Genomic DNA, 14775 nt, shown 5'->3' with positions numbered 1-14775 from the left:
GGTTTTCAGAACAAATTAGTCAAATGCACAAATCTAAACAAATGACCCAGTGTGTAATCACGACAATTTCTAAAAGATGTTTTTGAGTAGCTATCAATTAGAAGTCAGTTTGCCTTATCGGCATGTAACCCTCATGTTTTAAAACACCCGTACTGAATAATGAGCAAAAATAAAATAGAAGTGCACTGCTAATACAGTCAAGACATGTACTGTGATTGCTATTAAAACACTTTTGAGTCTGGGAGTTCCAAATTTTTTTTTTAAAGATTTTATTTATTTATTCAACAGAGAGAGCACAAGTAGGCAGAGAGGCAGACAGAGAGAGAGGAGGAAGCAACTCCCTGCTGTGCAGAGAGCCTGATGTGGGGCTTGATCCCAGGACCCTGAGATCATGACCTGAGCGGAAGGCAGAGGCTTAACCCACTGAGCCACCCAGGCATCCCATGGGAGTTCCAAATTTAAATACTGGTTCTACCATTTCCCAAACTTAAAGTGCCTTCTAACCTCACTTTTTTGATTTGTGAAATAAGGACATTTAATAATGCCTGTATTAGAGTTATTGTAAAAATTAAATAACACCTGTAAGGAGCGTAGCACAGTGCCTGATAACGTGCTGTATGTTAGAAAGTACTGCTCAAATGATTTCAAGTTACCAAAAGAAGGATTCCTGAGGAACCTTCCCTATTTCCAAGGTCATTGAATTTTGACCATGAACCTTTCAGTGTTGTTTTATCTAGATGCACAAATGCATTGCTTGTAGGCTTTCATCCTCTACTTGTTACTCCTATTAAGTAAGTTTTTCCTATATGATAATGCCGTTTATACTTGTTTTAAATAACAGACATTGTTAGCCATTGGTCTGTTCTTCGGTGCGTAGCTGGCTGGCTATCTTTAAAAAGCTTTCAAGAGAACCCTGTAGATCTTTACAGGGTACTAAACAGAAGATAATCCATCTTTTAGTCATGTACGCAATAAATTTTAAGAAAAAGACGAAGAGTTACCTAATTAAAGAACTTTCCACGTAAACCTGCTGCCTTAGAAGTGTATCAGACACTTCCACAATGTGGAGGGATGAGTTCATCAGGTTCTCAGGGAAAGCACTACCCTGAGGTATAGATATTTTCAAGTCACATGCAATATTCTTGGTGGTTAAGGTTCACCATCTCCACTGTTTTTCATCTTTCTTCAGAATGTCTCCATAGAGAGCATCAGACCATATCTTAGTTTGACCTTGATTTGCTGTATGAAGGTCTCAACCATCCTATGCAACTGTAGAAGGCTGGGAATGAGGTAAAGTTCATAATGTGACTTACACAGTTATTTTATAACTGGGAGTGTGGAAATAACTCCAAAGTCTACAACACTTGGACTGAGTGACTAATACTGTTATTTTTTAAATATAATTTTTCTTTTACCTTAATATAAATAATGACATTAAAATTAGCATTCTATATACCATTTACAATCAAATTATTGTAGCTTAACTCATAAATAGGAGTATACCTTGTAACACAAAAATATATTACTTGGAATATTTGTTATGATATTATATGCTTCCATTAAAAAAAGTAACCACTTGGGGTGCCTAGGTGGCTCAGTGGGTTAAGCTGCTGCCTTCGGCTCAGGTCATGATCTCAGGGTCCTGGGATCGAGTCCCACATCGGGCTCTCTGCTCAGCAGGGAGCCTGCTTCCTCCTCTCTCTCTCTGCTTGCCTCTCTGCCTACTTGTGACCTCTCTCTGTCAAATAAATAAATAAAATCTTTAAAAAAAAAAAAAAAGTAACCACTTGAATGAGTCAAAAAAAAAATCCTTACTCTAACTGAGTAAGAGGTTTGGCTTACATAAAGAAAAAAAATACAGTGTTCAGATAAGTTTTGCAAATGCTTGATGTTGTCTAAAGATAATTAGATTAAATTTAGATTAGATTAAATTTTTTAAAATAAAATTTTTGTTGACGGCCTCTGCTGTGTTTGGGGAGACAAAAATAAATATGCAACAATTACATGATGGTACAAAGTAGACTCTACTAAAGAGCCTGGTATCATTGATCTCATGCTGAGGAACTTCAAAGACCGTGGATAAGTGAAAGGCTAGAGTAATTTGGAGAGTTGTGGGGAAGACAGATTTATTTGAATAAGTAGACTGAAAAATACCTTACAAATAGGAAGTCATGCAAAAGAGGAATATAATATGCTATAGTTGGGAAAGGGATATTAGGCAGCAAAGGACCAAATTAAAGATGATTTTGAAAATTTTTATGGAATTAACTCGATATATTGCAAAAGGAGCATTTGTAGATTTTGAGCCCTGTAGTGATTTGATTTTAAAGGTGTTGGGAGGGTGCTTCACTGGCTCAGTTGGCAGATATGCAAGTTTTATTTTTTTACAGATTGATTTATTTGAGAGAGAGAGAGAAAGCATGCACACACATGCATATGTGAGGGCAGGCAGAGTGGGGGTGGGGGAACAGTGGGGGAAAGAGAAGCAGCCTCCCCACTGAGCAGGGAGCCTTGCAAGGCACAGGATCTATCCCAGGACCCTGACATCAAGATCCTAAGCTGAAGGCAGACATTTAACTGAGGTATCCCAATCATGTGACTCTTGATCTTAGGGTCATGAATTCAAGCCCCGTGTTGGGGTTGATGATATTTTAAAAGTTAAGAATTTTTTTAAATTTTAAAAAATAATAAAGGGGAAGGGAGAACTAAGGGAACTTTGTCAATGTTAGACAGTTTTTTGGAAGAAATCTAACAGAAGCTAAAATATTGCACAATCAGCTTAAGTATTAAGGTTAAGAAAATCTGGGATAGAATCCTATTATACTAGAAGTATAGAGATTCTTGATTACCTTATTTTTATTTTAGGGGTGAGAAAGCATTTTTATATGTAAAATTACTTGCCCAAAGTCACTTGGAGTAAATAGGGTTGGGAATGAGGGGGAGGAAAAGATGGAATTGATACATAACCAGAAAAGCAAAAGGTAGAAGAAGCAGAGTACTCAAGTGGTTTAGAACTGCAAGGTCACCAAAGTCCACAAGCTTTAACTCGTCTTCCTGGTATGGAGGTTTGAGAAGAGACAGTCCCATACAACCAGAACAAGGATTTGAGTCCTATCCCCCACAAAATTTCCTCCCTTTTTAGAAAATGGTTTTTATTTGTTTTTTTCCATGATAAACCTTTCATTTTTCTCACAGGTCCAAGAAAACCCATCTCAATAGACTGAAGCCCTGAGTGGAACACTTCTGGTTTTTCATGGCGGGGTGGGAAGGGAGTGGGCTAGTAGGGTAGGGAGCAGTACTTTTTTCTTTGATCTCAAGGCTACTGAGGTACCTGAAGAAGATGAGAAGAATATATTATTCTCTAAATTGGTCTTGCTGTAGTTTTCATTTTGTGGAAAAATGGGGCCCTTTCTATACAGTTTTCTATTTCCTTTAAACAAATTTTTGAAAATAAATATTTCTTTTGTGTCAACAGGATGCATGCTAAGTGCAGTACTCTGGTAGTTAACTGTATAGGAAGTGAAATGGAAATTATAGTTTACAGTGTGAAATGGATGGGCGCAAGGCTTTTATCTTAATGTAAGCTATCCATAAATATAGCCTGAATTGAATTAAGAGTATACTAATGATGCAATCTTTACAGAAACCTTCATCTAAAATATATGGAGCTATGAAATTACTGGCTTGCTTGAACCTAACATATCCATCAACAAATCTCAGGTTTAAGTCGTTTATTTAAAACCAGTAAACATTCTTCCCAGGTTTGTTTTAATCTAATATTATTAATTTTTTTCATAGTCTAGGTTTTCATTTGCTTATTACTTTTGCTTATTACTGTTGCAAAGACTTAAACATTCCAAAGAACTCATACCCCCAGAAATATGACTACCAAAAGAAAGGGAAAAAGAAGGTAGCTTTAGTTAGCCTGTCCCATCCCTCAGCATGCCCTTCCTTTATACAACAAAGACTCAGCTGAAGTTAAGACACCTCTTTTAGAATCAATCTGATCACATAAAGTCACAACTTGTATAAAGTTTGTTTTTGTTTTTTTGTTTTTGTTTTTGTTTTAGCACCCAGCAAAATAAACTTCTGTCCCACACAGAAGTCTGTCCCAGGCAGAAGGTGAGGGTTGGGGGGCATGGGAGATGGTTCCTGTGAGGAAATGTAAGGAGAGGGAGAAGAACCAATAATTAGATAACCCTATATAAGAGAAAATATTATTATAAAGTCCACTAGAAAAATTCACTCCATAAACAAAACATTAAGCTATTCTTTCCAAAATATATATTATGCTGGATGTCAGCCAGCCACAGTTAAGGTAATGAGTTCAGTTTTCACAGAACACGTATCTAATGACCTAAGGGCTTGGCGCCATTGTCTCCAATCTTGTAAATGAATATTCAAATTCTCTCGCCTTTAAGTATCTCTTGAGTTTATCCTGAAAATTTAATCTGTCAACTAGTAAAACCTCCTCTGGTGAGATCTTTGGCCTCTAAAGTATTTCTTAAAGAATCAATTCTGACTTTTCTTCCAAGGCCAAATACCAAGACAGGGCTGCATAATTGCTTACTTTAAACAGTCAAGAAGGGGAGCCTGGATGGCTCAGTCAAGCCTTCAGCTCAAGTCATGATCTCATGGTCCTGGGATCAAGCCCCAAATTGGGCTCCTTGGTCTGCTGGGTGCCTCCTTTCTTCTCTCCCTCTGCTGCTCCCCTTGCTTGTGCTCTTTTTCTCTCTCTCTCTCTGTAAAATAAAATCTTAAAAAAAAAAAAAAAAAAAATGTCATGAAGGCATGGGAAGTTTCAAAAAAACAGGTATATTTTCATTGTGCTTTCTGGTTAAGAGTTTTGATTCTGAATGCCCAGACAACCTTAAAGAGCAGTTCACTAGCAGTTTTACCGGGGGGCAGGGGGGGGGGGGATATTATTTTAAGAAAGCATTTTTTGTAATATTGTATGAAAATGAGGAGATGTACATTTTTCTAACCTATAAATGGGATATTAATTCTTTAATTATCTGTTCATGTAGTTAATTAAACAGATTAATACTTACTGATGATTTCCTAAATGTAGTGAAATACAAGGTTAAAAATGAGATAAAGTTATTTTATATTACCTGTGTTTTTGAATTTTGTCTGAGGTTGCTTTACTAACTGACCTTCTCATAAATACCTTGAATCAAACATCTCATTGGTCCTTTCCCAGTTGAGAGTTTAAAAAGTTGGGGCTAACCAGACATTCATTCTTCCTACTAGTCTCTTCGGCTTTGTTTAGCTGACACTAAACCTTTAGTTATTGCCTCTGCAAAGTAAGTTTCTTCCTGGCCTTGCCCCTCTTCACCCTCCAACATACCCCTAGAAACAATCTTGCTCACAGCCCTGACCGTCTTTTGCCAATCCAGCTCTTAGGCCCTTCCAGCTACCTTCACCCAACTCCCATTGGAATCTGGAAGGAGCTGCTATCAGTCATTTCCCATTGTTTTGTAGAGGATATACTCCCTCTAACTTTAATTCTTTTTCATTTTATTTGCTTTATTTTAAACTGTAAATTTTTAAGAATCAAAACATTAGCAAGTAAGTGAAGAAATTATTGCAGGAAAGATAGTCTTCCTAAGTTTCAATCCATGTTTTCTCCGCCCCTCAGTCACTTCATTTCCTACAGATGAGTAGCTATGATTTGACTCAGGCTCAGTTACTGCAGGCCTCTTCTTTGTGGAGTCTGCATGCCTGCCCACCTGGAATTTCACCCTCTTCACTACAGCCATACCTGCAGGCCCAGTGTCCTGGTTTACTGATTCCAGCCTCCTCCTCCAGGACAGAGCAGATCATGAAGTGGGGAGGCAAGGAGAGTAGAGGTTCTTTCCTTTTTTTAACTAAAGATGATACTTTGATACATTTATTATGTTTTTTAACATGATGGATGTTATTTCAATTGGTGACCCCCCACTTCCTTACCCCTTTTGTGCCTATAATGAGCCACTTAACAACAAAAATATTACTGGAATGATAAGAATGAATTTTCTTTTCCTGTTTCCATAGACTTTTTTGTTGCATTGTGCATGAAATGGTGCAAAATATACCACCTTGATTTCTTACATTCTCATAGTTCTGTACTCTGAGAATGTAAGTATGCTGTTGCCCTGAGCCTTTCCTCTTTTACCATAGGGTAAAAGTTTTGAATACTAAATATGTCCGTTGGATGCCATTTCTCACTCTTCTGAGTAATACAGAATTTGTAAAGACATCATTTTGGTTTTCACTGTAGTCATCTACCCTTCTTTTAATACTTGAGTTTTTTTTATGGCCTATGACTACAGGTAGTTGAGGTTGACATGAAATCTAGCATGTGAACCATAGAGTCTATATGAAATAGACATATAGCATAGGGGTTTCTTAAGCTTTTCCAATTCCATCAGGTACTTTCTACATCAAAGAGAACTGGGAGAAGCCACTGAGTTGGTTTTTTATGTCTTACCTCAGAACTCTAGGGTGAGAAGTCTTTATGGGTAGGTAGACAAGGAAAAATGTTTATCAGAAGATTTGGAAAACTTCTGCTGAAGCTTTGGACCTGAACTGAAAGAAAAAACTATACTATCCAACTGGAATGTTGTACAGTCCCCTTTCTATAATTCTTTTTTTCATTTCTTAAAATATAACTCAGTAAAGATCATGATATTTTTATAGAATTATCTTTGCAAAGCTGTTTTGTGGTTCTCTAAGCAGACTCTTACAGTTTGCCTTCTTTTTTTTTTTTAATTTTATTTATTTGACAGACAGAGATCAAAAGTAGGCAGAGAGGTAGGCAGAGAGGCAGGCAGAGAGAGAGAGAGAGAGGAGAAAGCAAGCTCCATGCAGAGCAGAGAGCCTGATGTGGGACTTGATCCCAGGACCCTGGGATCATGACCTGAGCCAAAGGCAGAGGCTTTAACCCACTGAGCCACCCAGGCCCCCTACAGTTTGCCACCTTTAGAAAAATCTCGGGGAAGTTGAAAATTAATTTTCTTAACAAACTCCTAATTGGCATTGGTGATGAGTATCTTTGAATTGACCCTATTAATTTGTTTCTCTCATTTGTTGAAGGGATTTCAGGTTTACTGTGGAATTATAAGTGTTCTATTTAAAAACCAGTCCAGCTTTTAGGAAATAAGTGTATTTTCAGAAGGCTAGAAAATATGTGATAATATTTGTGGTCATTTGTAATATAGCCACAGTATCATAGATGTTAAATCTGAAAGCATCCAACTCAGCTCCTTAATTTTCTAGAGGGGCCAATGGTGAGGACATTGAGCCCAGAGATGAGTAACTTCTTCAAAGTCATAGAGGTAACAAAAATCAAATCCTAGATCTTACTAATATAAAATTCAGTGTTCTTTCCACCATACGACACAACCAAAATATTTTTATATACTGCTAGAATTAAATTTATGCCCATTAAAAAGTCCATTATTGATTGAAATCTGAGTATCAAACAATTTTTATATTATCAGTCTCATTCTTTTGAGAATTTGTTTCTCTAATGGGAACCTTAAATATCCTGGTTTCCAATTTAGCATGACACTGAAAGTACTTACGTTCATTTATATGTTGTGTCCAATCACTGTATAATAATAGGCATTTATCTAGTTTCTCTCTTAAATTTATAAACTCATGAATGGCAAGGATACTGATGATTTCTTATTTGGCTCAGCCCACATAAAGTACACTTTGGGACCCTAAATAAGTGTCTTAACATGAAGTGCTACTTCTTTCAAGTTCTTTCTTTAATAGTATCTGCACAATGGGGCAGCCCCATGTCTCTGTTGTGCGTAACATACTCCTGGGGGCATTTACTAAGTAATAGTCATTATGATAAGAATTATTATTACAGCCCCATTTCTTCTGTTTCCTTTTATCAAGCCCACCCTTCTACCAACTAACTGAAGAAGCCTATCACATGCAAAACATTTAACTTATATTATCTTTAAAGAACTGTTTTCAATTAATCATATACCACATAATTATGGAATCTGAACATTGGAAAGAACATTGGAGGGCACTCTTGTGCCTACTCTGGAAAAATATTTTAAGTAAAAGAGTGGTCCTCAGCAAGTTTTCAGTAACTAACATAGGTCACAGCCATTAAAAGTCAGTTCTGGTATAAATCCTAATTACTGCAGTGGAATCCCATGACTTATATTTATGTCTCCTGTGGAAAAACTATTTAACCTTGTTGTGAGTGGTACGGGAATTAGAGAAAGGTACTATAATCTGTTAAGATATTTTAGTAACTATATTCTTTAGAAGAAGACATATTTTGCTTCTCCTGAAAATTTTAATAGGAGGAGTTATCATGAACTAAAAGGAAGTGAGTGATAGCAGATTTCACTGAACTCAATCCTAGGAACGATTGCCTTGAAGAATAAATAGGAAAACAAACATTCTCAGGCAAGCCAAAAGACAGTGCAAAGGTTTTACTTACTACTACCCTCAGAAGCTACTATAACTTGGGTGGAGGGGGGTATTTTAAACTTGGTTCCCATAGAGACTCTCCGAATTCAAATAGAAAACATAATCTGGTCCCTGGCAATATCCATAATCTTTATAGCATTTCTTTACCAAAGAATTTAGATTGTACTAATTCTTAACTAGAAATTCTGAGCTGGAAATTCCTTTGTTACTAAAGTAATTCCTTGAGAAATAACCTTCTTGATTTTATACTGGGGACAGCACATTTGAAGGTGGGGGACCAAAAGAAATACCCAAGTCAGAAAGCCGTACACCATTCAGGCAGAATCTGGTTGGAGAGGAAATCTGGTCCCATGATTATCGAGCTTCCCCTGCTAGCCTGTAGGTGGGTGTGTTTAACAGAAGGAAGCAATGGGAACCAGCCTGTCAGCCAGCCTTTAGAGCTAATTAGCTCAGCCTACAACAAAGATAAGTGAGCTTGGGAGGAGGGCCCCCTGAGGGGTCTTTAGATTCTGGGAAATGTCTGATTGGCAGATGTTAAAAGGGATTCTTTGGTAATCCTGTGCATCAATGAGCTGCACAAATTCAGTCCAGGACTGCAAGAATTCAGGCATGAGGACACTGTGCAGCAGGCTCACACAGGCAGACCCAAGATGGACAGAACCTTGGAATCCCTGAGACACATCATTGCCCAAGTCTTGCCTCACAGAGACCCCGCTCTAGTCTTCAAAGACTGTAAGTACTGAAGGGGAAAAAGTTTTCTGAAAATAGTCCTAAACGTCTAGTCACATCCTATTTAAGTATGATTTCTCCTAAATCTCTGTAGTCGTTTGCTGTGGTCTAAGTGATATTTAACTTGTTCCTGACTTCAGTCAGGAGAATGATTTCATTTCACCTACGTGTATTAGTTGCTGGGTTATTTTGTCAGTGATACATCTTACTAACTGTTTGGAAGTCTTTCCTAAAATAAAGACTGTCCAGAGACTTAATGAACTCTTCCAGATGCTTTTATAAATAAAGAAAGGCTGATTACTGCTGAGATTAAAGCTAAAAATAACTTAGATATGATAATAAATATTCTGTATTTGTTAACCTGTTTAATCCTCAAAACACATTAACTGTGTTAAATATTGTGTTTGAAAATTTTTTTTGCAAACAAACAACAATAAATAAATCACCAGTGAGCTTTTGAATTTTGGTAACAAATAATAACACTTTAATTAAAAGGCCAATAAAATTAGAGTCTTCCCACCTCTGCAACACCTCCCCCTAAAAAAAAAAAAAAAAATCTGAACAGCTATGGCAAAATTATTTCAAAATTTTTTTTTAATGATTATGAAAATAATTCAATCAAGCTCTCCAATCCTAGCAATACTATTAAACCATTTGTCATGTAACTTAGTTTCTGGAACCAATTTGATTTCCTACTGCTGCAAAACAGACTATCTTCGTGTTGTATCTTATCTACAGTGAGTTTCATATTACAAAGGGCTTCTGAAATAGAATTTTGCTATGAAACTGCCCAAAAGGTAAAATGCATATGGAATTTTTTTTTTCTTCAATAAGTTACAGCTTTCTTTGTGAATCTTGTTATGTTTGTCTCCATCAAAACATCAATGCTTTGGATTTTTGCTCTCTGATTGCTGAATAATGTTAGTTTCCAGATGTCCTTTTAGTTTATATTTCTGTTATGTGTGATGAAGACAAAAATGTTAGGCCATTTTTTTCTATAAAATTTTCTTCTTAGAAATTAAATTGTTACCAGTGTGCCCTTCAATACCATATTTAAGTGCTTTATTTCCTTCCTTTCTTCCTTCCTATCTTCCTTTTTTCTGTCTTTTAAAATATTCTCTTCAAGAATATGTCAATAACTATGCTAGACAAATAAAAATCACTCCTCCCCCAATCTAACCTGGAGTCTATTCAGGTTTAGTGTGTTCCTTTAAGTAAAAAGGGAAGGAAAGAACGTCTTTCTCCTACAATGGCACTGAATTCACTAGTTAAGGGTGAAAGGGCTCTTGACCTGCTCAAAGCTTTGAATAAGTTGTATAGAACCAGGGGTCTTATGCTGCGGGTTTGGAGAGTGGAAGCAGTAAAAAGAAACAGAGGAGCAACTTTTCACTGAGTTTCTTGTGAAAAAGAAGTTTAGTCTGTAATTATATGGTCACTTTTTAAGCTTAACTAAACCCCACCAATTGTTTACAGTTTAGCAGGGAGAATAAAATAGAAAAGGGGTTAAAATAAAACATACCTTATATTCTATCATCCAGACCTTTGCGGGAACTCTCTTATATGGAAAGATAAAGAAGTCTCCTATTTCATGTATCTCATTCATTAACATAGAACCTAAATTTGATCAGATAGCATTGCCTGCTTACCCTCAAACGGATTGTACTCTGCAACTGCTTGCATGGCTTAAATAGGTATGAGTATTAAACTGCTGATCCTCTCCACTCAGGTGTTTCTAATCTGAAAAATGACTAAGTGAAAGTAAGCCAAATGGCAAATTTCTGTACCAGCACTTTTTATAACATTGAAACATCCAGCCACTCACCATCCTCATGGAATAAATGGGAACAGGCTTACTCATTTTCTGGGGCAGGACATCAAAAGTCTGCTGGGGGATTATGCCATGCCTTGGCAGTCTATCATGCACATGCCAGAGTTTAGCACGTGGACTCATTTTCTTTGGCACACCCATAAGCTGCTGCCACCACACTCATCTTTTAAAACAGCTTGTAAAAAGCTGCCATCAGCCCTGAATGGCAGGTTCTGAGCAGCCTCCTCTCCTCCTAGTTGCTTGTGTGGACCTTTTTCCCCCACCCCAGTCCAGTGTCTTCCTGCCAGAAGGACAGAGCTAAGCACTTGAGTACATCACTGCCAAATCCTTAAGAAAAATTGCTACCTTGCTTTCTTGCAAGGTGAAAAGCCAGTCCAAGAATTTTTAAAACCCAGCTCAGTTGAACAAAGGAGCATTAACACACACACACACACACACACACACACTCTCTCTCTCTCTCTCTCTCTCTCTCAAAATGTTTTTCTTAATTTTCTATAAATGGAGGGACAGGTTTTTTTTTTTTCTCTCTCTCTTCATTCTTTGGAAACACATAATACAAGAGATATAAATGATCATTTGAATTTTTTTTTTTTTTTTTTTTTGCCTTCAGTGGCTTTTGATTTATTTAAAAACAAGCAATTGTAAATTGAATTTTCTCTTCAAGTTGGTCAGGAAAAGTACCCAAAGAGGAGTTTTCTGGTCTGAGACTGATACACATGGGGAGAGTTACATTCATTTAAGGAAATATTATTTAGCTGCTTTTCTCAGCCAAGGAGGCCCTCCAAGTGGCATTTTGCAATGCATTAAATATCTCATTTGTTATAGACAAGGTGTTCATCTGGCAATAGTTGCACTTTGTGTTTTTGTTTTGTTTTGTTTTTTTAATGTTCTTTCCTGGAAGGAAATGAATTCCATTAACAATTTTTTGCTTTTTTTCCAGAACTATTTCACATTTCAAATAAAAAATAATGGAAAGACATTTTAAATAAAATGGTCTCTCAATTTGAAATTTACTCATCTAAGCTGATACTGGATTGTTCTCTACTGTGTAACTGTCTCAAATTTGTAACAAGTAGTGCTAGGAGTCTCCAAACCACCAGCCAGAATCTCTTTGCAGGGAAATTAAGGCATATCTCCATGTTGCCTTACATTCCTGGCTTTGTTCAACATCCAATTTCTTTTTGTTTGTCATATGTCACAACCAAAGATGAGCTATCCTAAAAGCAGCCCTTGTCAGCTCTTTTAAAATGTGTGTCTGAGCTTACTATTTGTTTGCCACTACTTGACAGTTCCTAGTGTGCTTGCTTTCTCAAAGGAAATCTACATGATTTCAAGATGGCTGCACTTTCAGATTCTACTCTGAATGTTAACTCTTCATATAACAAGAGTATAATATGCTTATCTGCCATCTTTGGGCTTGCTCTTTATCCATTCATAGTAATGCTAGGATATCAAGTCCTCATCATGTGATGACCTGCACTATGCTAGGAACATTTATTCACAACAAACCAGTAATGTAGGCACTATTGTTGTTTGTAGGTGAGGGAACTGAGTCTCCTGGAGATTAAAGTGCCTTGCCCAAGTCCACACAGTTAATGAGTGATAGAGCCAGAATTCAAATGCTATTCCAACTCCTCACCTTTAGCCACTAGATGATATTGCCTCTCAGAAGTATTATATTACCTTGTCATTTGTGCTGTCATGGGAAAATGGGGGGTTGGGAGGGAGGGCATTGAAATGAACTCTTCTGGGAATGTGGAGGAAACTCATTAAATAGGCCCATCTGAACAGGTATGTGACAGGAGAGTCAGAGGGGAAGGACACTTTTGAGGAGAAAGAAGAGCTTGTCCAAAGACATATCAGGCAATACAAAAACAGTGCATTGGGGAAGGTGGCGACAAGGCTATAAAATCAGGTGGAATCACACAGAAGTGTAGGCAACAGGGAGCCACTGGAGTTAATGGTGTTGTTAGATTATTTCTGCAAGCTTATGGCCTTATGTTGCATTGGGGGAAATATTAGACTGCTATGTATTGGAGGTACACTTCCTGATACTAAGGAAGAATCACAGCTTTTTCAACAGCAGAAATTCCCTTGCCCTCTTGCCCAGCCACACAAGATGCAAAATCTACAAATGTATACAGGCCTGTAGTGAGAAATCACTTTGACTAACTGAAAGCCAAAATCAAGGCAAACTTTCTTAAAACAGATTGTTAAAAAAACAAACTTCAGGGGTGCCTGGGTGGCTCAGTGGGTTAAAGCCTCTGCCTTCGGCTCAGTTCGTGATCCCAGATCCTGGGATAGAGCCCCACATCAGGCTCTCTGCTCAGCCAGAAGCCTGCTTCCTCCACTCTTTCTGCCTGCCTCTCTGCCGGCTTGTGATCTCTGTCTTTTCGGGTAAATAAATAAAATCTTAAAAAAAAAACAAAAAAAACTCATTGTCGTTGAGGCCTTGAGATCTTTTGGTTTCCAGCGTTGACCAACAAAGTGATGTTAGATTTCATAAATATGTTTACCCAAATTTCATAATAAAAAAGTGAGAAGAAAACTTTACTAAACATTGCACAATTAGAAGCAAATTTCTCACATATTTGAGGTGCATTAACTTCCATTTGGGAAACATTTTTCTTCATGAAAGGTTTTATTTATATCAGATAGGTAAATACTTCAAAAGGTACATTTTTACCCTTTGGAAAAATTGGACCAGACTATAAAGCTATTAAAAACACCTTAGTAATCATGAATCTGGCTGTATGCAACCCAAGAGAGCAAAAATCCTCAAGAGTAAAGTGTTTTCTCCATCCCATGCTTTTTAGTGTAGTTATCTGAAATCTATAAATTTGATGATACATTTATGGTTTTTGCATTTCACAAAAAGGAATGGAGTAGGATGTAAGGGATGAAGGTACTTGTGCAGTAAAATCTCTACACATATTGCATTACATTCCACCACATAAAGTATGCCTAAAAGAATATGGTTAAGGAAAAAAAAAAAACCTCCTCTGCTCACTAGCTTATTTTGCTAACAACATCATCTTAATTACAATAATTTGAATTCTGATAATTTTAGCATCTAAAGTGTGAGCTGAAGCCTACTCACATGCTGGCTTTACTTTATTACAGGATACAACTAGTTTTATTTTAATTATACCAAGAGAAAAAAGCAGATTTTGGTTTCAGCCATTAGTGCCATAAGCACTGTTCTCTAATCCTTTATTCAGTATATATACATTTGGTAGATTTAAATACTGAAAGTCTCAGCCCCAGAGGAAAATTTTTCAAAATGGAGAAAAAAAAAATTTTAGTGGCCTCTTGATCGTTTAATGGCCATCTGTCCTAATACGTTTATTTTTTAATATATAAGTAAGATTTAACAAATAAACAAATAAACTACAATCGACACTCAACCTGTGATCACATCTAGTCCTTCTTCATGGTCTGCCATCTCATCTCACTATAGGCTTTTTTTTTTAACAGTTAAGATTTGTTAGCCTGATCTCAACTTTAACAACTTCTGAAACTCATGTGTTAAGTTACAGCCATAATAGGATACAGCTGCACAAGGGTGAGTTTCTAAGTCATGATTTTTCTGTTTAAATGATATGGTTTTACTGATTATGTGCTACAGATTGATTTAAGAAATGTAAGACAACTTTAGAAGCCTTTCATAAAAGAATCTTCTGTATTTAATACATTTCATATTGAAGTTTTAACCCCAAAGGCTCTTACTTCTTTTCCTCCATGTTCAAATGCTCATGTAAGTTTAGTCTGTC

At 36.8% G+C, this 14775-nt stretch overlaps 1 protein-coding gene across 1 annotated transcript in view; it reads left to right on the top strand.

Annotated features, from left to right (window-relative positions):
• Positions 1-8863: 8863 nt before the first annotated feature.
• The window catches only part of LIX1 (limb and CNS expressed 1), a 50563-nt gene continuing 44651 nt past the window's right edge, over positions 8864-14775 (top strand). Inside the window, exon 1 of the mRNA XM_059416673.1 lies at positions 8864-9177. Coding sequence (XP_059272656.1) covers positions 9096-9177 — 82 coding nt within the window. The 5' untranslated portion in view covers positions 8864-9095. The remainder of the gene's footprint in view (positions 9178-14775) is intronic.

Source organism: Mustela nigripes, chromosome 12, assembly GCF_022355385.1.
Source record: "Mustela nigripes isolate SB6536 chromosome 12, MUSNIG.SB6536, whole genome shotgun sequence".
Classification (NCBI taxonomy): domain Eukaryota; kingdom Metazoa; phylum Chordata; class Mammalia; order Carnivora; family Mustelidae; genus Mustela; species Mustela nigripes.
This window is presented reverse-complemented; position numbering and strand designations above follow the sequence as displayed.